The sequence below is a fragment of the Sorex fumeus genome, unplaced genomic scaffold, assembly GCF_029834395.1.
Source record: "Sorex fumeus unplaced genomic scaffold, SorFum_2.1 ptg000006l, whole genome shotgun sequence".
NCBI lineage: Eukaryota > Metazoa > Chordata > Mammalia > Eulipotyphla > Soricidae > Sorex > Sorex fumeus.
Genome location: NW_026606063.1, coordinates 33,778,999 through 33,803,222, shown reverse-complemented (window position 1 = coordinate 33,803,222; position 24,224 = coordinate 33,778,999). Strand labels below are relative to the sequence as shown.

Here is a 24,224-nt window from a genome sequence, read left to right as displayed (position 1 = left end):
TATAGTGCATAAGTATATTTGTATATAAGCATGTACACATATGAATGGTTGCAGAGAAAGAGATTTAGGCTGAGAGGAATGGAAAATTAAAGTGGGTTTATTGGGGGGGTGAGTTTCACAGATTTCAAAAGAGGCCAGCAAAGTCATTCCCAGTAGGAGTCTGCATGGACTTCTTAGAGGGCATGTTACTGGGAAGAAGGGGTGGAACAGACTGAGGGAGTAAGAGCTTCTGTGCAAGTTGTTTCCAAAGAGGAGCTTCTGTGAAAGCTCCAGGAATTCCAAAATGATAAAGAAAAAATCTCTGGACAATTTCATAGGCTTTGTCTGCAGGTGCTCACCAGTGGTTCCAAAGTTCCCTTTAACCCAAAACCCCCTGGGCCTACCCAACAACATGGAAAACTATTCAATATAAAAGAAGAAAAGAACTATGTACTATCATCTAGTTAGAAATAGAATGACAGCAGGGGTGTGGAGAGGAGGAACTGTTGAGGAAAAATACAACTTTTAATTATACAAAATGTAATTACCTAATTCGAGCGGGCCCAGTAACGTCTCCATCGTGAGACTTGTTACTGAGACTTGTTATTGTGTTTGGCATATTGAATATGTCACGGGGAGCTTGCCAGCTGCGCGCAAGGCAAACGCCCTACCGCTCTGCTATTGCTCCATTATCTGATGTGGGTAGGGCATTTGCCTTGCAAGCAGCCAATATAGCCGACCCAAGTTCAATTCCTCTGCCCCTCTCGGGGAGCCTGGCAAGCTACCAAGAGTATCTCACCCCCACGGCAAAGCCTGGCAAGCTCCCTGTGTTGTATTTAATATGTCAAACACAGTAACAAGTTTCAGAATGTTACTGGGCCCATTCGAGCAAATCAATGAACAATGGGAGAACAGTGACAATGACAATTACCTAATAGTGACTATAATAACTATATGTATTCTATATTTGAGGTGTGTTGAGAGTAGATCTCAACACATACCTGCAAGTGGGACACATTAGATTAGTTCAACTGTAGTAATCACCTAATAGGTCATGGTTATGGTCCTCCCGTTGTTCATCGATTTGCTTGAGCTGGCCCAGTAACATCTCCATCATGAGACTTGTTACTGTGTTTGACATATCGAATACGTCACGGGTAACTTGCCAGGCTTTGTCATGCGGGCAAGATACTCTCAGTAGCTTGCAGGGCTCTCCAAGAGGGGCAGAGGAATCGAACTCGGGTTGGCCATGTTGGCCACTTGTAAGGCAAATGCCGTACCACTGTGCTACCGCTCCAGCCCTATCACCTAATAATATATGCACACATATAAAATATCTTTCACCATAAATGCATGTTATTATTAAAAGTAAATTAGAAAATGTATAATTAAAAACAAAAAGTGAGTACTGTTCAAGTATGGCTTTAACTCAGTTTACTCAGTTGTTTGCTGGAGCTTAGCACATCTGGCACACAATTAATGCTGGATGTGTAAGTTTTGGAGGAATGAGACGATGGTGATTGCAAGAGAACTCAAGTAAAGAGAGGCACAGTCACCATAATCCTTTCAAAGACTGTCTGAGATTAACTGGCGGAGCTAAGAAAAAGCAGGTCTTCATACTTCTAGATTAAGTTCATCACCTATTACATAGCATTGTTACTACCACCTTTATAGGTAATATCGTTACAGAAGTGGTACAAACACACAGCAATAAATGCAACAGAAAAATCTGGCACAAAAACAAATTCCTAAAAGCAATTTCTGAGGTGCTTTGGTCAGCAATGAAAAGAGTCTAACTGTCCCCTTCCACCTGCCCTAGTATTCAAGTTTGCCAGAACTCCTTAAGAGTCACAACACCCCAGAGGGATCGCTTGGGATGGGACATGTGTGCTGAAAGTAGATAAAGGACCAAATACGATGACCTCTCAGTATCTGTATTGCAAACCATAATGCCTCGAAAGTAGAGAGTAAGAAGAAAATCATTTGCTATAGAGGCAGAGGGTGTGGTCGGGTGTGTGTGTGTGGGGGGGGGGGAACAATGGGGACACTGGTGTGGAAAATGTACACTGGTGGAGGGATGGGAGTCCAATCATTGCATGACTGAAACTCAATCAAGGATGTTTTGTAACTATGTTATAGTGATTCATTTAAAAATAATAATAAATAAATAAAATGAAAAATAAAATACAACTACAAAATTAAAAAAAAAGGTCACAACACCCTTGGTCAGTTCCAGGTGTGGTTCCAGATATGACATCTTACTGGACTTGCCCCCAACATCCAGGAAGTCCCCGCCCCGGTTCATACTTGGCAGCCCAGACCCCGCCCACTGCTGCGCGGACCGGAAACGCGCCCAGGCTTCCGGTCCCGGGGACCTCGGCGCGCTGCGCGCGCGCAGGCGCAGGAGCTGCCGCCTCCAGTCCCTCCTTCCTGGTTGCCTGCAACCTGCTTCCTGGACCTTAGTTACGGCTGCTGGTGACCCTCCCCTCCCCAGCCCCAGTGGGTGGGTGGCAGGTGAGGATCAGGGCCCCCGGATATAAGGAGGTGGTCGGGCTGTCCTTCCTCCCAGAGCCCTGCAGGCCCTTTGCCTCTCCCGGGTCTCCCTCCCGAGGGCGCGCCCTTAGGAAGCATCCCATGGGGGAGATCCCTTTTGCTGTCTGGGTTGCTGCAAAAAAAGTGTTGTCTCCACACCGGTGGTAATTCTTTGGTTGTCCTGCCCTGGGCCCGCCCTCAGAAGGAATGGGGGGTGGAGGGGGGAGTCGGCCGGGCTCCTTGGGTGGAGGGTCACTAAGCCCCCGCCGCAGGCCTCCACTGCCTTTTGCTACAGTGCCTCTGATCCGCTGGCCATCTGGCCAGTGTCCGCGGGCTCTCTGCGTGCGCCCTCTGTGTCCCCTATAGCGGGAGAGTGACCATTGGCAGACAGATGGAGAGTGTCCACCACCGCTCAGCTGGACAAGCACGAGAGGGATCTGGAGTCCAGGGAGCAGTGCTGGCACTCGATGACCGGCTTGGCCAGAGCAAGGGCTTTTTCCTCTCTTACTCTTACTTTGGTTCTTCTTTAGAGAGCCTTGTGTAACCTGCTCTGCCAAACTCAGTACAGTCGGGGACAGCTGTGATGATTTTATGTGAAATCTGCCACTGTGTATGTGTGTAAATGTGCAGCTATTACACATCCTGATCTTTCCCAAACACCCTCGGGACATAAGTGACTTTTAGAGTATATACTTTCAACAACCTTAAAAAAAAAAAAAGACTCAAAATGCTTGTCTTATATACTCTTGACCACAAGAGTTAAACCCCAGTGAAAGGTTTTCTTTTATTATTTTATTTTTTTTAAATTTCCCAACTCCTCTTCCCTTTTTTGTGATGATGCCTGGAGGTCATACACATTTGCTTTTGCTATCAAGGGTCACCTACTGTATTTGCGGTGCTTGCACAAGCTGCAACCATTGTTAAGTTCATGCATATTCTGATTGTGTTGCTCGCATGGCTATGTTTTGCCCAGATCTTTAATTGCTGTCTGGCCATGTTGCCATTCTAGCCACTGAGCCAATGCCCCTCACCTCACACTGATGAAACATTTTCTCGGGCCTACAATTTTTCACCTTTTTTTCTTTTGGCTGCTTAATGATGTGTTTGAGTTAAATTATTTGTTTTTTTACCATAAAGTTGGAAGGCATTAATTGGATGATAGACCTCTATGTGTTGAGGGGTATGTAAGTGCAGCATTGTTTATTCAGCCCTTAAAATTCTGTGACATCTAGGATAATCTTCACCATTCAAGGAAAGTGTATTATCTGCTTCATCATTAAAATTGCAGTTATTTTGCTTATACATAATGCAGCTTGTCAGTTTGAGAAGTGCCTTACATTAGTTACTCTTAGACATTGTTGCATTTTATAGATGAGGAAACCAAGACCTAAAGATGCAATGATTCTAAGACTCGGACAAATTTTCAGAGCCTTCTTTCAATGCTCTTCCTTCTTCACCATTCTACTCTCTGTTATTAACTAGCTTTCCAGCCTTATTAGGAAATCAGGCAGAAAAGCAGTGTTGGAATCCTGTCAGCATCAAGGGTTGGCAGAGTAACATTGGATAAATCATGGCTTTCTCTGAAGTATGAGTGAATGATATACTTACATTGGTCCTGGTAAATAATATGCATATAAAAGCTTCTAATAAGTTTGTTTTTAAAACTATATATCGCACTTTTGTAAATATATGGTAATGAGATTTCTACCTCCAATCTTAGAACTCTCATGCAAATAGAGTTTATACTATTCCAGTGTGGTAAAAGCTACCTAATTCAAGAATTTTATGCTTAAAGAAGGCTCTGAGCAGACTGTTTTTAATCATTCTTAGTGATCCCTCCATCCCTTGCTTCTGTTAATGTTGTTTGATCCCGAGGGTCACACGTGTACTAGTGGTGTTGCTCACCAAGGGTTGCAGTTCTGTAGTTGTAATGCTTGCACATGTGCTCCTTGGAGTTTAAACTCTTTGCTCTGATACTCACACAACGTTTTTTAAATGGTGGTACTTGTGGTTGAATTGAGATGAGTTGGGATAAAGGCAGTCACAGTCACACCCTGCAGTTGCAATATTGACACGCATCTGGCCAGAAATCACTTGTATAGAGAGTAGGACTGCAAGGCCCTAAGAGCAGAATGGTGCGGATTGCAGTGGGTTCATGCAGAGACACAGGGATTGAACTGATGTGTCTTCCATACTTGGAAGACAGGTGCTTTAGACACTGCGCCATTACCCATCCCCTTTTTCTCTTTCTTTCTCTCTTTTTTTTTTTTTTTGCTTTGCTTTTTTGGGTCACACCCGGCAATACACTGGGATGTTACTCCTGGCTTTGCACTTAGGAATTACTACTCCTGGCAGTGCTAGGGAGACCATGTGGGATGCTGGGAATCAAACCCTGATCGGCCGCATGCAAGGCAAACACCCTACCCACTGTACTATCGCTCCAGCTCCCCCCCCTTTTTTTTTTGCTTTTTGGATGACACCTGTTGATGCACAGGGGTTGCTCCTGGCTGCTGAAGATCGAACCCGGGTCTGCCACATGCAAGGCAAACAACCTCCCCGCTGTACTATCACTCCAGCCCCACCCAACCCCTTTCTTAAAGAATTTAAAATCTCTTAAAATTATTGCTTAATTTTTAAGGCATTAATTATGCTCATTATTCAAAGCCACTAGTTAGACAATGATAAAGTCAGCTTTCTTTGCCAGCATTTTTGATGCTGATACAAACTGAAAGTGAGCTGTGTGGCTTAAAATACTAAGCCAATAATACAAAACGGAGTAAAGATGGGCCCTAGAGATAGCTCATGGACGCAGTGCATGCTTGACATTCGGGAGGACTGAGTTCAGTCCCTGGTACTACATGTTCTTTTCTCAAGCAGCACCAGGAGTGACCCTAGAACACAGTCAGTCAGGTGGTGTCCCCCCATCCTACTCCCAATAGATGTATACAATATACAAATGAAGAACAGATACAAGTGACAACTCCTTTTTTGTTTATGAACTATAAAGACTACATAGAAGTACCTGGCTGATACAAAGAGCATATTTGCAAACCCAACCCTATCTTCTATACCAGTGTGAAAAAAAAAAAAAAAAGAAAGAAAACACCACAGCCACAGGATTTGAAGTTCCTGTGTTCCTGCCCAGTAAAACCATCTTCCTGTGCAGTCACCTGCATGCCACTCCTCTTTCCTCCCAGCCCCAACTAAATTGGGCATTGTCACCAGGCTCTTGTGTTTCTGTTCAGTAACAGCATTGCTTTTCTGCTCTTCATGCAAAATTACATTCGTAAGACTAAAACATATTATTGTATCACGTGGGGTGGTTTGTTCATTTTCTCTACTGTTACATATTCCAGTTTTGGTTTGAAATTTCCAGTGTTGGTTTGAAAGCCACAGCCAGTTGTGTTCAGAAGATCCTCAGGCTGTGTGCTCTGGGGACCACAGGTGTAAAGGGTGAACCTAGTTCTCCAGCATGAGAAACAGGTACTGTAACCCTTTGAACCATCACCCTCGCCCTCAGAGGATTTCTTTTAATGTATTTCAGTCTAGGCCCAGAGAGATAGTATAGCATGTAGGGCACTTGCCTTGCACACAGCTGACCTAGGTTTAATTTCCCAGCACTCCATATGGTCTTCTGAGCCCACCAAGCGTGGTTTCCTGTGTGGAGCCAGGAGCAGCTCCTCAGGACCACCAAGTGTGACCCCAGAACCAAAAATAAATATTTTAGAACAGAAAGGAGGGAGAGCTTAATAGGCTGAGTGCATGCTTTGTATACAGAAAGTTTGGATTTGATTATTGAAATAATATGGTGCCCCAATCCTTGCCAGGAGTAATTCTAGCAAAAATGAAAATTTGCCCTGGTATATGTTTATTTTTGCATTTGGGGGCCACCCCTCAGGAGTGCTCATGGATAATACCTGATTCTGTGCTCAGGGATCATTCCTGGTGGGTCTCAAGAAACCTTATGCAGTTGTAAGAATTGAACCCAAATCAGCTGTGGGCAAGGCTTTAGTATTTTTGACCAGTAAGTAGTACAGGGAGTTAACTTATTTGCCTTGCATGTAGCCAGCTCTAGATTGATCCCCAGATATCTTCTTGAGCAGAGCCAGGAGTAGCCTTGAGCAATGCTGGGTGTTCCCCTCCAGAGAAACAAGTAGTTCAGGTAAATCGGTTTTTAAAAAAAAAGGTGTATTTTTGTCCTCTCTCTGCCTAGCTGTTCCCATTCTCAATAAATAAGATTCGCCTAATTCCCAAGGAACTGACACTTCTAATAGCATAAAGAAATTGCTATTGATAATGCTGTTTGTCATGGTGCCATGACTTATTTGTCCTACTGTAGATGGGTATTTGAACTGCTTTAGGTTTTTAGTATTGCAAAGCGTACTATTAATGGACATTCTTAGATATATCTCCTGGTGGGCTCGTATGTACTTCTTGATATTTCAAATAATTTATAGGCAAATATAGCCTGTTTTGGTCGGCCTTTAATTATTACTGATGCAGTTCTTTCTGTACCTGTCCCCCATAATGAATGGGTGTGCTTGGTTATTAGTAGTCTCTAATTCCAGTGTCTCTTGGGACCATAGCAGTGTCAGCTAGGGGCAGCCCTTCAGAGTGCCCATTTAATCCCTGTCTTTCTCTGTAAGCGTCCTGCTATGTGTGCAAATTAACCTCGACTAGAATTGACTTACACTTATCTTCAGTGTAGAATTTTCTCGGCTCTTCCCTTTATATAAAGAAAACACGATGATTTAGGTAGTTCTGTTGTTCTTGACCTTTTCCTATAATTGTGTGTATTGGACCTTTTCTAATATCCTACATTTTCTGAGAATTATTCATGAATACAATACTGGGAAATGTGGAGTTATAGTCAGAAGTGATTTTGTTCTGAATGAACTCAGAACCAGTAGTTACTGTGTCTGTTAGATACCATGCTTTAGCAGCATAAGGGATATCATCCGAAGGACCAAATTCCATACCTGGCAGAGTCATTTCCCAACACTGATTGGGGAATGGTCTCTCGATTTTAGATGTCCTTCTGTGTAATCCGGCCTTTGGTTCCTACACTACTGCCCTGTGAGTCATGCTTGTCTCCATGCCCTTCCTGCCCAAGCCTTACTTACCACCTGGATATGTTCCCTCTTGGATGTTCTGTGTTGGCCTTCTTTCTGGCTCACTAGCCATTATTACACGAAAAGGGCTTTTGTCCCTTTTCAATGTATTTTTGCCTCATCTATAACTAATAATTATGAGATGACTACTGTATTAAAGACAGGGAATTAATTAGTAACTGTGCTGAGCAAGAAACCTTCCCCAAAGATTTACATTTCATTATCTACTTTGAAAAAAGTTTTTTAGACCTCAGGGTGATCCATGATATAAAAGGGTAGAATGTTAATTTGGAATACTGTGATAAAAAGTGTTGACTTTTCATCAAAAAGTAATCTCATCAAGAGATCAGCTAAGTATAGATTTTAAAGGTCAGAAAGGTGTTTTTTATTTTTCTAAAGAAACTCATCTTTTCTCTTAATTTCAGTTTTTTTTACTGCAAGTGAAGCTATATGCAGTAACTTTTGCTCAGAAAAATTCTTTAGGAAAAAGAACAAATAATTTAGATGTTTAGTTCAAAATCCTTGTTTCATACTGTGGCCTTCATTCATGTTAGCCTAACATTTCAAATTCTGTATGCTTGTTTTTTTTTTACATACTGGAGATAAGGGCTGGAGGGATAGCACAGCGGTAGGGCATTTGCCTTGCACTCAGCCAGCCTTGGCTGAGCCATGTTCGATTCCTCCGCCCAGCAAGCTACCGTGAGTATCTTGCCTGCATGGCAGAGCCTGGCAAGCTCCCCGTGGCGCATTCGATATGCCAAACACAGTAACAAGTCTCACAATGGAGATGTTACTGGGCCCGCTCGAGCAAATCGATTAATAACCGGAGGACAGTGCTACAGTGACTAGAGATAAAAGGAGCAAGGGTGTACATGTTTCTCTAGGCCTCATTTTACTCATCTGACAAATGGAGTAAATTATAGTAGCTATATCAGAGGAGTTTTGTAGGATTAGTGTCACGGTCACGGTCACGGTCCTCCCGTTGTTCATCAGATTGCTGGAGCGGGCCCAGTAATGTCTCCTTCGTGAGACTTGTTATTACTGTGTTTGGCATATTGAATACGTCATAGGTAGCTTGCCAGGCTCTGCCGTGCGGGCGAGATACTCTCGGTAATTTACTGGCCTATCTGAGAGGGGCGGAGGAATTGAACTCGGGTCGGCCATGTTGACCGCTTGTAAGGCAAAAGCCCTACCGCTGTGCTATCGCAACAGCCCAGGATTAGTGTAACAAGATAGAATAGTGCCAGAACATAACAAGTAATAAATAGCTTCACCCACCAGAGTGCCTCACCTTCTTTATTTCATACTGTTTATTTTGCTCCAGACACCTAGCTATCTTAAATTCCCAGATGAAGGGAGACTGAAGAGATTTTGAATAGTTGGAATGTCTTGGAAAGTCTTCATAGGAGAAGGAGGACTCCAGCTGAGTCTCGTACACTAAGTAAAAATTAAAAGCCTAGAGACCTCATACAACGTAGTATATCAGTGCACCAACTGCTATCAGAAAGAGAAAATTAAAAGTGCTGGGGTAAAAATGTGGAAGAAATTGGAATACTTGTGATGGGATTGTAAATGGTAGAGTCATTATAGAAAATAGTTTGTTACTCAAAAACTTAAAAACAGAATTACTGGAAAAAATAAAAATAAATTTTAAAAAAACACACAGAATTACTGGGACTAAGTGATAGTAAAGCAGTTGAAGTATTTGCCTTGCATGCAGCCCACCTGGGTATAATTCCTGGTATCCCATATGGTCCCCGAAGCACCACCAGTTTTAATTCCTAAGGGTAAAGCCAGCAGTAACCTCTGAGCATCTCTGGGTATGGCCCCAAAACCAAAAAATAAAACAGATTATGATCTAGCATTTTAACCTCTTGGTATACCCAACAGAAGTGAAATATCTGGAGAAGATACTAGTTGCGGCAGCATTCACAATAGACAAAACATGGAAGCAGCAGAGAAGTAGATAAATAAATATGGTACGTACATCTGATACAGTGTTAGCCTTAGAAGACAAGGAAATTCTGACCACTTGGGTGAACCATGAGGACATTGTGCTAAGTGAAATAAGATAAAAGACAAATTTTATGTGATTCCACTGCACCAGACTGGTCACAGTGATAGTCATCAAGTAGAATGGTGGTTGTCAGGGTCTGGGGAAAAAAATATGGGGAGTTGTTTACTAGCTACAGAATTTTAAATTTCATGAGATGAAGATATTCAACATATACTCCTTTAGTATTTTGAACTACTTGAGTATCAAGTATTAATATCAATCATTAAAAATAGTTATTTAATAAAATTTATTTTTATTCATGCCATGGCCTAGATGGAGCTCTATCCCTGAACCACATACCTAGCACAGATTTAGTTTAAGTTTCAGGTTCACTGTAAAATTAAGAAGAAGGTAAAGAGATTTCTCATGCGCACTCCTCATTCCCTGTTCTCACCATCCCCCAGCAAACTGGGACATTTGTTATGATCCGAGAATCTATATTTAATCACATATTTAATTCCTCATAGCTTACATTAAAATTCACTCTTGGTCTTGCCCCTTTTGTAGGATTGGGCAAATGTTATAGCAGCACATAGCCACCATTTTCTCTCTAATTAGAAAGCAGTTTTAATCATAAGGCTTACAATTAGCTTACAAATAACCCAGGTAGAAAGCTGATGTGTTCAACATACATTTGTCTCTTTTTCAGCTACCATGGAGAACACGAATGGGGCTGATCGAAACATGAATGAGGACAATGGGCTGGCTGTGGGACAGACTGACACCAGCTCTCCACAAGGGCCCGTGGAAGAACCAGACCAGCTTCTCTACCATGAGGAGACCATCGATCTCGGTGGAGATGAGTTTGGGTCTGAAGAGAACGAGACCATCTCTGAAGACTCAAATCATTTTGTCGACAAGCTAAACGAGCACATGATGGAGAGTGTCCTCATCTCTGACTCACCGAATAACAGCGAAGATGACACCGGTGACCTGGGTTGTTTGCAGGACATGGCGGAGCCTGCCACCAGCAGCTCTGAGTCCAGACTAGAAAGTGCTGTGGACAAGGGAGTGGTAGACACTCTGAGCAACGGCAGTGAAAGCGAGGGGGATGAGACGCCTAAGAGCGTCTCTGAGATGAGTCCTGATCGCAGGGCGTCCTCAAAGGAAGACCCAGAGCAAGAAGAAGCAAAAGACAAGCCTGTCATTGAAAAGGAAGATGTAGAGGATATGGAACCGGGGGATGAAAAGACTCCCGCAGACACCCCAGTCTCGGAGCTCTCCTCCAGGCAGGCCTCTCCCAAGGAGGAGCCCATCCCCGTTTGCACCATTTTCAGCCAGGCCCAACCTGCTGGCTCCCAGACGTCTCCGTTCCTGCGGGATGGCTTTGAGTCACAGATGGTAAAATCTCCCAGCTTCGGTGGCACCAGCGAAACAGCAGCCAAGACCCCTCCTCAGGTGGTCCAGCCAAGCCCCAGCCTGAGTAACTTTTTTGGGGACACAACCAGCACCAATTCCGTGGCCGCAGACTTCTTTGATTCGTTCACCACTTCCACATTCATCTCTGTCAGTAACCCCAACGCAGCCACTTCTGTTCCGGAGCAGCTGTCTTCCCTCACGACTCCAGTGGGAGAGAAATCTCTCGGCTCGACCGATCCTTCTTACTCCCCAGGCATGGCCAGATCGGAATCGGGCATCTCCACTGCTTCTCTAGAAATCCCTCAGTCTCCCAAGCCGTTCTCTCAAATCCAGGCTGTGTTTGCAGGTACTGAGGACCCCTTTGCCACGGCCCTGAGCATGAGTGAGATGGACCGGAGAAATGATGCCTGGCTGCCTGGGGACGCCACCAGGGAGGTCCTTATCGCGGTAGCAACTCAACAGTATGGCACAGTCTTCATTGAAAAGGAGAACCTCACCATGCCTGGCCTCAAGTTCGACAACATCCAGGTAAGTCTGGAGAGTTGTTAAAGAAAATGGTCACCAGCAGAATTCTTCCCTAGGGAAACAGGTCATTCTGTGTGGATAGGTTGTTCCTTTTTTATCTACTGTTGATAAAATACATAAAATACATTTCTGTATTTGAAATACAGTTCTGTAAGAAATGTATAATTCCTTTAATAACTTGGAGAATCCTTGTTGCAGCATTTCATAAGATTCTAATTTGTGAGTCCGTTGCTATGACCTTAGGTAATTTGGGTTTTTGTTGATTTCTCCCAGGTGTTTGAAGTACTGTGAAATGAATGTCAGCAAGCTAGTTTGTTCCATCTTGGTTCTCAGAGATAGTTCTAAACTGTATAATCAGTTTACTTGTGACACTTCAGCTCAAGTAAATGATAACTCCTATCTATTTTTTAAATCTGGGAAAATACTTGTATACAGCAATGTTTTCCAAACTTTTTTCTGACCATGGTCTCCTTCTTACTTAGTTTCCTTGCTGTGACACTCCTATCCTACCAGCTAGCCTAATCTTATGCCAGTGCCACCTCATTTTCATTTGTGGTCCCCTTAGAATGTACTGAGATTATTTTTACAGATGCCCCCTCCCTCCCATTGAGAAATGCTTATTTTTTTAACATGCTTGATATCGAGAGTTCTTATAAATTGTTTGTGGCTGGAGTGATAGCACAGCAGATAGGGCATTTGCCTTGAACAGTCCATCTTGGAGAGCCCTACAAGCTAACGAGAGTTATCCCACCCACACAGCAGAGCCTGTCAAGCTCCCCATGGCATATTCGATATGCCAAAAAATAGTAACAACAAGTCTCACTTCATGTTCCTGGAGTGAGCAGACACCGTTGGGCTACACTAGCACAAGACTGGGATGACTGGAGATGTTACTGGTGCCCGCTCGAGCAAATCGATGAACAACGGAACGGCAGCGACAGTGACTTATAAATTGTTTAAGTAAAATGTAAGGCCTCTAAATGATGGGTCACAAAAATGTGTGATGTTATATATAGTAATAGTAATACTTAAAAGTTTGGGCTAGTGGCTGGAGTGATAGTACAGCAGGTTTACCTTGCACACGGCCGATCTCAGTTCGATTCCAAGCATCCCATATGGTCCCCTGTGCACCACCACCAGTAGTTCCTGAGTGCAAAGCCAGGAGTAACCCCTGTGCATTGCCAGATGTGACCCAAAAAGCCAAAAAAAAAAAAGAAAAGAAAAGTTTGGGCCAAAGCAGTAGTGCAGTGGTTAGGATGCTTGCCTTGCACACAGCAGACCCAGGTTCAATCCCCGGCACCCCATATGGTCCCCTGAGTACTGCTAGAAGTGATCTCTGAGCATAATCCCTGGACCGTGAGCACCACCAGGTGTGCCCCCCCCAAAATCTGTGTGTGTGTGTGTGTGTGTGTGTGTGTGTGTTTTAAATAAAAAGTTTAATGTTTCAAATAATCAAAGATAGCAAAATTATTCTCATTTCAATCTAATTAGCCCTTTTGGTTATAATTATTCAGTGTTTGTTGGGTATGGGAAAACGCCCAGTCAGGCAGCCCAATAGGGTCATATATTGGTAGATTTTATTTTTGTCTGTTTCACTTGCGGTGGCACCAGGACTTAATAGGGCGTGCCTGGCTTCTTGAACTCTATCCCTGACACAACTGAAGACTTTGGAAAATTATAAAATACACATTCATTCAAGTGTTCAGTTCTTTTATTTTTTTTTTCTTTTTGGGTCACACCCGGCAATGCACAGGGGTTATTCCTGGCTCTACACTCAGGAATTACTCCTGGCAGTGCTCAGGGGACCATGTGGGATGCTGGGAATCGAACTCAGGTCGGCCGCATGCAAGGCAAACGCCCTACCCACTGTGCTATTGCTCTAGTCCAAGTGTTCAGTTCTTTGATACTGGAATCCCACTATTGCAACTTTTTAATAGGGAAATAATCTTATATATAAAAATCCAAAACATCTTTGGTTGAATACACTTGGAGTTGCGGGGAGGGGAGTGGGTGCTGTTTGAACCACACCCATTGGTGCTCAGGGGTCTACATGATGCTCAGGAGACCATGCGGTGTAAGGGATCAGACCTGAGCCTCCTGTATGCTCTCAACCCATCAAGCTATGTTTCTGGCCCTATTTAAATTTTTCTTATAGCGCTCACTTTGGGCAGTTCCTGGGGATACTTTATAGTGCCAGTGATGAAACTCCGGACTTTATATGTGCTAGGCATGTGCTCTACACTTGAACTATCTCCCAGACTTGTGTTCTATGGAAAAATCATATGGTGGGACTGGAGTGATAATATAGTGGGTAAGGTGTTCACTTTGTACACAGTAGGCCAGGGTTCAATCCCCAGCATCCCATACAGTGTCCTGAGCCTGCCAGGAATGATCCCTAAGTGCAGGGCCAAGAATGAGCACTAACACTTCTGGGTGTGGCCCCAGACTTCCCTCTTACCCCCCACCCCCACCCCCGGGCACCACGGAAAAAAGGGAAAAATGACATGGAAAAGGGAAATGGTTGATTTTTAGTAACTGAAGTTAACCCCATGGGATTTGGAGACTTTGTAGTGCTATTTTTCCATAGTATGTATTTACCAAGAGTATTTATTCTGGGCTTACTATTTATCAGGCTTTGTTCAAAGTGTCCTTTTCTCCCTTCTTTTTTGCTTGTTTTCCCCGGTTTTTTGTTGATTTTCATTCATCTGTAATGCAGAATTTCAGGGACTTCTCTACCTTAATAAACAAATATATGTAACATAATTTACTTTTGAAACATCTTAGAAAACTTATTATAACTTAGGTAATACGATAGCATTACCTTCCATGGTTTTAATGTAAACAGTCACTGCACCTTCATCACCACCAATGTGCCCAGACCCTCCTCCATTGTCTCTATGTGACTCTTAGTCAAACTCTTCCCTCCATCCTCTTTCCACACTGTTTGGCAGTCTCAGTTTTATAATCAAAGGCCAAGGGTTTGCCATCCCTTGATACTGCCTAGCCCTGTTTTGTTTTTTTTTCTCTCTACACCTGTAGGATCTTTCTAATGATCTTTCTAATGTCCCACTCACGGACATTGATTTTGGAGGATATTGGTTCTTGGGTTGCTTTCATTTCACTAAATCCTTATCCAGCCCTTCTTCAACCCTTGATCTTCATATCCTTAAAAAAGCCTTAGTGTTCTGCTTTATGTTTCAAACTTTTCTTCCCTCTCGTCTTGGGGTCTTTATGTTCTGCTCTCTTCCTTTCTCTTCGCTGGGTTTGTTGGCCCTTAGTTCTTCCTTCTCAGACAATTTCATGTCTATAGTTGCTTCTCCCTCTTTAATGTCATTGAGGGGAAAGTTGAAGGCTGGTATACCAGACAATAAAAAATCATTTGGGAGTGCCAGAGCAATAGTACATTTTGTCCCCAATTTTGGTGATTGTTAAGAAACCCAGGTGCCAGAGATTCTGTGCAACTGATTCAAAACCAAAGGTCCTATCTACAAGGTAAGAGCATGTACACCCTGGTGGTCCCCCAGAGCTGTGTCTGTCTTCTCCCCAGTTCCAGATAGCTAAAGTGCTTAGAGCACTCATTACTCCAGTAAGGACTAGAGAGCCTCCGCTATGTGGATGAAACATGTGCCTGTGACCAGCAAGGGAATAGTATATTTTTATTCCTGGAAGTTCTAAGATATTCTCACCCGTACTCTTGTAATTCACAGTGGTTGTGTTGGAAACTTTATGGTAAATTGAAATTTGGACCAAGATTAGTTTACAAAATGCCATTGATTTTTACATAAACAAACGTACTAGATGTGTGTTCACCTTTGTCTCAGCAAAGAAACTTTTATTCTCAGGGCAGAAGAGAAAAACTATTTGGTTTACTTTGAGTGAAACGCTCTGTTTATTTTTTCAGAAGACTTCGGATTGGTTAAAAAAAAATGAGATTTTATTAACTTTCTGTGCACACCAAGCTTTTAAGATGTCAACCAACATTTCATTGGGTTTGTTTATTAATAGATTTCTCTGGAAATTTTTACTCCTGCATTGTTTCTTATTCTAAATTGCCTTTTTTAACACAATTTGACATTTTTCCAATTTGGTACCTAATTAAAATTTCCCTTCTTACGGGATCAAATTTGAAAAAAAAAGTCTTAGTTTTCTTATGAAGTCACTTTTATAACAGTCTCAAAGGCCTTAAAGGTGAATATTTAACAATTCATTGAAACTATGGTAGCATTAGCATTGAAGATAGGCATTTTCAAGTATTTATAGTTGATGATGGCCTATGATCTACATAGGGAATTTAAATTAGGAGTTAGGGGAAGTCATAATTTTTCAGAAATTAGAGTAGAAGGTTATAGTCCAGATGGAGAGAGAGAGAGAGAGAGAGAGACAGACAGACAGACAGACAGACAGACATAGAAGGATAAATAAAATGGAAGCCTTAGAATTTCACTGGTAAAAATAGTAGGATCAGGGACTTACAATGGTTTCACTCTGACTGCAGCTTACAGATTTGGAGGCTGGATCTTTTTCTGCTCCCTTCCGTTCTGCTAGAATTCTTTCCTTTCCTCTTTTCCTTTCTGTTTGATTTTGACAGGATTTCAGTCAGGGAAGCCCACGTTTTAAAACCCCTCTCTTAGGCCATTTCAAGAACCCTTTGACATCTCCGGCAAACCATAGGTGTCACTTGTTACTGCAGGTCCAATCAGCTACTATCTTTCCAGCTTATGTTACTTTGAAAAATAGAAAGAATTCTAGGTTGTCATATTTGTTTTCCTTTAAGGAAGCCCTTTATCTCCTGGCTGTGTCATTGCTTTTGTGAAGCCTATAATAACTTTCATTTTTGCTTTTCTGTGCCTGTATTGCCCCCTGCCCCCATGGTTGCTTATAATGTTTTATCACAAGTTTCCATCAATTAGATGAAATACCATTTTCCCTTTTGTATTTGTTACTGTTTTGTTGTTGTTCTGTTGACTCTGGGACCTGTGAGTTTATCATCTCTATTTGTGTTAGAACTCTTTTTGTTCATGCTTTTTCATTAGCACTTTTTGGGTTTCCCTCTTTTTCTCTGCTATTTTTTGAAACTTCAAATCCACATTGCATTTGATATTGTCGAAGAGGTCACTAAGGATCTGTTTGGAGAGGTTTTGCTTATGTGTTTACTTTTAATACTATATAATTTTTTATAGTATGATGGGTCTCATTCTCCTAATCCTGAAAGAGCATTGAAATGGCTCTTTTAAAATTTCAGGGCTAGGAAGAAGGAGACGTTACTGGTGCCTGCTCTAGGAAATCGATGAACAACAAGATGATCGTGATCTGATCGTGATCATTTTGTATGTTTACACTTTGTGGGCTGGAGCAATAGCACAGCGGGTAGGGCATTTGCCTTGCACGCCGCCGACCCAGGTTTGATTCCTCCGCCCCACTCGGAGAGCCCAGCTGCCAAGAGTATCTCGCCTGCATGGCAAAACCTGGCAATGCCAAAAACAGTAACAAGTCTCATAATTTGTTGTGAGATGTTACTGGTACCTGCTTGAGCAAATCAATGAACAATGGGAGGACAGTGCCACAGGACAGTGCTTAATTTTGAAATTCCTATTATTTTGTTAAGTTCATCAATCTTTTCTTATGTACCTTTTGCTTTGTTTTGTTTTGTTTCTGGTTTTGGGTCACACGCAGAAGTGCTCAGGCTTACTCCTGGCTCTGCACTCAGGGATCAATCCTGGTGGGCTCAGAGGAGCCATATGGGATGCCAGGGATCAAAGGACAGGAACCTTACCCACTGTACTATCACACCAGCCTCCTTCTGTACCCTTTGCAGTTGAAGCTATTCAGGGTTATTTTTTCCATCTTTTTGTTCTGGCAAGCTCCCCGTGACGTATTCGATATGCCAAACACAATAACCACAAAGTCTCCAATGGAGACGTTATGGGGCCCGCTCGAGCAAATCAACGAACAACAGGAGGGCCTTTACCTTTACCTTTTGTTCCCATAATCTTCATTGGTCCTTTAAAAAATGTTTTTTCCTCAGTGTGTTCAAGTTTTACTTTAGATCCTTGAACAGATTTACAATATTATAAAACTCTATCATTCCTTAATTTCCAGGCTCATTTGAATTTACCTTTTCTCTTGGCTATGGGTCATGTGTACCTACTTTTTCAGTAGAGTTACTGTTGATTAAAGGCTGACATTGTGGATTTATGTTCTTAATTATTTGTATTCTGTCTGCTATGTCTGATATTCTTTAAAAAAAGTTATGTTTTGTTCTAGCAGGTAGTAGGTTTTTTTGCAGATTTATCTGACCCTTTTCAGGTTTCTTTAGAAATTTCAAAGTGAATTTAGACTAGCTATTACTCTTGAGTGATCTTTCTAAAATCTATACTGAAAGAAAGAGTCTAGATATACAGCAGGGGCTCTGCACAGTGACTGAGCTAAACTTGACAGCTTACAACACAGCTGTGATTTCTCCCTGTGCAAGAACAGCTGCTCACTCAGTAGCAGAATCAGGGACTCCTACAGATTTCTAGAGTCCTTCCTTTGCATACCTCTCTGGTTCTCCCGTTTGTAAATTCCAGCCTCCTAGAATTAATTGACTCTTCTAGGTTCTATTTTATCTTTGGTCACTAAAATAAAAAAAAAAAAGAAACTGCTGGCACCAGAGAGAAATAGTACAGGAGGTAAGGCACTTGCTTTGCGCAAATCTGACCCGACCCTGGTTAGATCCTGGACCCCGGATATGGTCCGCAAGCATCACCAGGAGTGACAAGGCACCGAGCTAGGAGTAGACCCTGAGCACTGCCAGGAGTGGCCCAAAACTTCAGGGGAAATGAATGGTGCTGCTCTGAGAATCAGTGCCTTGACTTCTCCATAAATGTATCTGACAGGGATAGGTGTCCTCACTATGCTGGGCTCTGCCTATAACCCCTCATTGTCCTGTCCTGACCTGACCTTGGAGGCAGTAGCCCTGCCCTGGGCATATTGATTTTATGGGCTCCATTGGGTTCTAGATAGAGCCTACCCCAGATGGAACCGCCCAGCTCTCAGTTCCAGCACCGTCTGTGCAGAAGCTCCCTCCCTCAACACAGGCACCGTGTGAAGATTTGCAGTAGAGACCCCATGGCCCCCGCACCATAATTGTCTTCAGCTTGGTGACATGCCAGGAGTTAGCTTTCTGTTAAGACATTTTCAAGTCTTGGGGCTTTCACAGTTGAGAGTTTGTTAGTCATCGTGTGCTATTGTCCAGGAGCTTCCTGTGGTAACGGAAATGTTAACTAGCAGAATTTTAAGGGCAGAGAGAGTTTTTTTTTGCAGTGTGGACTAAATAATTGGGCACTTCCAAGGATGGAGGAGTTAAATCTGTCCTCCCTTTGTGCCTTCCGATTTCATTTTGCCCTTTTCTGGTCCAAAGCTCCTCCAGCTAAGATAATGTCCTTTGTCTCATTGGAGTTGCATTTCTGCAAAGTTTTGTGAAGTCATTTGGTTGAGCTGTCTCTCTTCTGCCCTTTAATTATCCCTCCTGGACCGCTTAGCCACTTCTGTGGCCCTGGCATTTGAAGCATTGTACCTTTCCCTCAGAAAGGAAAATCAGGGGAATGCGGCTTCTCAGTCTTGGCCCTGGGGTCACTTGTATGACTTGACCTCTGAGCATTAGCCTCAGATCCAGGGCAGAAGCAGATGTGGCCTAGAATTCTCCACTGCCACCAGCTGTCACCTTCCCTTCTGCAGCAGAGGGGTTAGTGGACAATGGCAGCAACCTTCCTCTCTCCTGCTCTGTAGGGAACCGGGGGGGTGGGGGGGGAGCGGTGTGGAGACAGTGAAGGGCTGTAATACTGTCACCATTTTGGAGGTTACTAAACAATTAAAGAAACATTCCATCTGAGTAGGACTACTGTCATGCCCTGATTCTCCACCAACAAAGGGAGGGGAATGTTTGGAAGGGACCTGGGACAGTCATGAAGTCTGTACAGGGGAAATATCCATGCCGATGCCCCTTTATCCTCACCCAAGGATGGCACCCAGTTGCCACCTGAGTTCACTGCTATTGGCTGAAAGCCAGGCTAATGCTCCCTGGGCTGCTGGGTTTTTGTTGTTGTTGTTGTTGTTTGTTTTTTGTGTTTTAATTTTATTGAATCACCGTGAGATAGTTACAAGCTTTCATGTTTGGGTTATAATCACACAATGATCAAACACCCATTCCTGCACCAGTGCACATTCCCCACCACTAATATCCCTGGTATACCCCCCGTTTCCCACCCTCCACCTGCCTCCATGGCAAACAGTATTCCCCATACTCTCTCTACTTTGGGGCATTATGGTTTGCAATATAGACACTGAGAGGTCATCATGTTTGGTCCATTATCTACTTTCGACACACATCTCTCATCCCGACCGATTCCTCCAGCCATCATTTTCTTAGTGATCCTTTCTCTATTCCAGCTGCCTTCTCCCCTTTGCTCATGAGGCAGGTTTCCAGCTATGAAGCAATCTATTTGTCCCGTGTATCTACTATCCTTAGATGTCAGCCTCATATTATGTTGTTTTATACTCAACAAATGAGTGCAGTTCGTCTATGTCTGTCCCTCTCTTTCTGACTCTTTTCACTTAGCATGATACTCTCCATATCTATCCATTTATAAGCAAAGTTAATGGCTTCATCTCTCCTAACAGCTGCATAGTATTCCATTGTGTAAATGTACCATAGTTTCTTTAACTAGTCATCTGTTGTAGGGCACTTGGGTTGTTTCCCGATTTTGGCTATTGTGAACAGTGCTGCAATGAACATAGAGGTACAGATGTCATTTCTACTGTGCTTTTTTGCATCCTCGGGATATATTCCCAGAAGTGGTATTGCAGGATAATATGGAAGTTCAATTTCTAGTTTTTGAAGGACTGTCCATATTGTTTTCCAGAAAGGCTGTACTAGTGGGCATTCCTACCAACAGTGAAAGAGTGTCCCTTTTTCCCGACATCCACACCAGCACTGGTTGCTTTAGTTTTTTTGAATGTGTGCCGGTCTCTGTGGTGTGCGATGATATCTGTTGTTGTTTCTATTTTCTAGAAAGGGAGAAGTAGGCCACATAACTTTGGAAACCTCTGATTCCACCCTCAGAGCTAGGGTGTAAGGTTGATATTTCCTGTGCTGAGGCTCATAAGGACTCTTCTCTGGCCACAGCCTGAGCCCGCCTTAACTCCTGTGGCTGGACGACCTGCCGAGCTGACTGTGAGGGACCTTGGGGAAGGCACCCTCCATTTACCTGGGGCTGGGGAGTGGACATAGCATTGGGAAGGAAGACAGGTGGCTCATGCCCAGGCCATCTGATAGATTGGGGATGGGAAGGGTGGGGGGTGTCTCCTAAGAAAAGCTCTTCTCAGGCCAGCATGCCCCAGCCTCCGTCCCCAGCATGTCATCTCACATTCTCTAAGCCACTCACTCCTGACTTGGTGAGCCTCTTAGGTGAGTCTTGGACGAGTGACGGTCAATTACCACTTCCTCTTCAAACCAGAGGATACTCCTAAACTACACATTATATTAACATCCACGATACTTTAGTGCCTGGTTAATTGAAGTTTTGCTGTACTGTAATCATAGCATTTTTACCTCCACACACCAATGGAGAAAAAAGAAATTCTGGTTAGTTATGGGTTATGGTTAGCTGAGTTTAATTAACATTTTATTGTCTTGACATATTTTTCTTATATTCTTTCAAGGGAGATGCCGTTAAAGACTTAATGCTTCGCTTCCTGGGTGAAAAGGCTGCAGCAAAGAGACAGGTCTTAAATGCCAACTCAGTAGAACAATCTTTTGTTGGACTGAAGCAGCTAATTGTAAGTAAAAATATATTTGATCTTCAGTATTTTTTTTTGATAAGTCCTGTCTCCCCTCATAGTATTTTCAGTATTTTTCCTCGAGTTAATTGCTTTGAATATATTATCCAAAGCCTTTGCACATAAATAGAATTTTGTTGGATTAGATACCAGCCCTATGCTGCAAAATTGTTATACTTTTAACTTAAGTTTCAAACCAGTTAGTTTAAAAGTCATTATTTTAAACATTTTCTTGTTTGTTTGTTGTTTATGGTGTTGTGGATGGAACCCAGGGCCTCACACAACGAATGCAAGACACTTGCTCGAGCACTGAACAAAATCCCGGACCCACAAACAGCCATTGTTTTAATTAGTTGGCATTAGTTGAAGCTGCATATACATCGATTAAAGGTGTACCAAATAAATACCAAACACATTAACTAGAGACACAAAGTTGGTCGTTATTTTTGTTTTACATTGGGTGCACCCAGTGCCTTTGCTCAGAGCAAACTTTTAACTCTGTGTTCAAAGATCACTCCTGGAGCTGTTTAGGGTACCAAATGCAGTAGCAGGGATCAAACCAGAAAACCAGATTGGGCCATGACTAAGGGAAGCACATTGCCTCCCTCCCCCCATACTATTTCTCCGACCCTGAGATAAGTAAAATTTTATTTTAATTCTTTAATCTTTTTTATTTTTTTAATTTAACTTTGGGCGGAATGATAGCACAGCGGGTAAGGCGTTTGTTTGCCTTGCACATGGCCAACCCGGGTTTGATTCCTCCACCCCTCTTGAAGAGCCCGGCAAGCTACCAAGAGTATCCCGCCCACATGGTAGAGCCTGGCAAGCTCCCCATGGCATATTCGATATGCCAAAACAGTAACAACAAGTCTCACAATGGAGACGTTACTGGTGCACGCTCGAGCAAATCGATGAACAATGGGAGGGCAGTGACAGTGCTACAATGCCTATTTAACTTTATTTTTATAAAGCTGTTCCCAATGGTTTATTATATTCAATATTCCAACACCAATCCTACCACCATTATACCTTCCCACCACCATTATATCCAATTTTCCCAACCACTACCCAAGCCGGCCCCCGTTGCGGCCCCAAATAATTTATATGATTTTGCTTGTTATGAATAATTCACTCAATTAGTTTTTACCATAAATTTTATTTTATCATTTTAGTTCAAAACCTTTGTTTCATAGGGTTATATGGTTTGAACCTCAAAAACTATTTGGAAGCCTAAGTCTTTCAAACTTACTCTCACTCTTGGTCTTAGAACAGAGGCTTTCTCCAAAATAACTAAGAGAACACATTTGTTTTCATCTTAATGCCAGCTAAAAATACAGGTCTATCCATGACAGTGATTTTTTTTTTTTACTTTTTCTGTTCTTTTTGAGCTTTTCAAGGGTCATGGCAATTAAATGGGTGTGGACATCCTTGTAATCTTTTTTATTTTAGCAGTACATATTTTATCTCTACTTAGTAACAGTGATAACTTACTCATAACAGTACTATCCAGGGGCAGAATAAAAGCTTTGTGACAATTAATTTTTTCAATACCCTGTTTTGACTATTTGATATGATTTTAATATTGAATGCCTATGTTTCTAAACATTGTTAAACTTTTAAATAGCATGCATATATTTTATTATTATTAATTGCTGACACTATGCATGTTGATTTGTTTCTAATGAATGTATTATCTGTTGGAGAGCATTAATCACATTGGCTTACTTACTTTTAAGGGAAAAATATCAGAAGATAATCATGAAAATATTGTTGTTCATGGGGCTAGAGAGATGGTACAGCAGGTAAGGCATTTGCCTTACACACAGCCGACCTGGTTCTATCCCCAACACCCTATTTGGTCCCCTATTTGTGCACTGCCAGAAATGATTCCTGAGTGCAGAGCCAGGAATAAGCCCTGAGCACTGCGAGCTGTGCCCCCCACAAAAAAAGAAAGAAAGAGAGAGAGAAAGAGAAAGAGAGAAAGGAGAGTGGGAGGGAGAGAGAGAGGGAAAGAGAGAAAGAAAAAGGAAGGAAGGAAGGAAGGAAGGAAGGAAGGAAGGAAGGAAGGAAGGAGGGAGGGAGGGAGGGAGGGAGGGAGGGAAGGAAGGAAGGAAGGAAGGAAGAAAGGAAGGGAGGAAAAAGTTGTTTAGCCAATTCAGGTTCTATCCTCTGCATTCTGTATAGTGCCCATCAAGCGTAATCCCTGAGCACAGAACCATACGTAAGCTCTGAGCATTGCCGGTTGTGACCCCCAAAAAGAAAATATTATTGTAGCCATCTGGAAATACTATCAGACATAACCACATCTCAAATCCTATTCTTCCTTTGTTAGCTTCCACTCATTTTTGTATTCGAGAATCATTCCTCCAAGGTTTCTAGCTGGTTTGTGTGCTGTGAATTAAGTAAAACCATCCTCTTATATCTTAACATAAGCAGAGGGGCACACTGTTGAGTGGATGTGTGGAGGTACTTGGCTTTGGGAATGTATCTGACTGGCTGTATAAAGCTCTTGACTTGAAATTCCATGTACACCCTGACTGCTTGCTCTTCAGAATCACATCTGTACACATACAGCAGACCAGTGAGTAATCTGCAGATGTGTTAGCTTTCAACCTTTAAAAGATAGTGTCTGGGGACAGAGAGATAGTACAGCTGGTATGGTGCTTGCCTTGCATGCAGCCGCCTGGGTTTGATCTCTCGCATCCCATTTGGTCCCCCTCACCCCACCAGGAGTGATCCCAGAGCATCGTTGGCCCCAAACAAAAGTAAATAAATCAATGGCTTTTCCTGCTTCTCTTCTTTAAGCGTTTGCCTTCTTATTTGTCTCATTTGTGACTTTGGGA

At 42.7% G+C, this 24,224-nt stretch overlaps 1 protein-coding gene across 1 annotated transcript in view; it reads left to right on the top strand.

The window, feature by feature from the left end:
* The first annotated feature begins 2,365 nt into the window (after window positions 1-2,365).
* TRAPPC12 (trafficking protein particle complex subunit 12) overlaps window positions 2,366-24,224 on the top strand; it is a 77,413-nt gene continuing 55,554 nt past the window's right edge. The window contains exons 1-3 of the mRNA XM_056123101.1: window positions 2,366-2,493; window positions 10,328-11,565; window positions 21,265-21,381. Coding sequence (XP_055979076.1) covers window positions 10,333-11,565; window positions 21,265-21,381 — 1,350 coding nt within the window. The 5' untranslated portion in view covers window positions 2,366-2,493; window positions 10,328-10,332. The remainder of the gene's footprint in view (window positions 2,494-10,327; window positions 11,566-21,264; window positions 21,382-24,224) is intronic.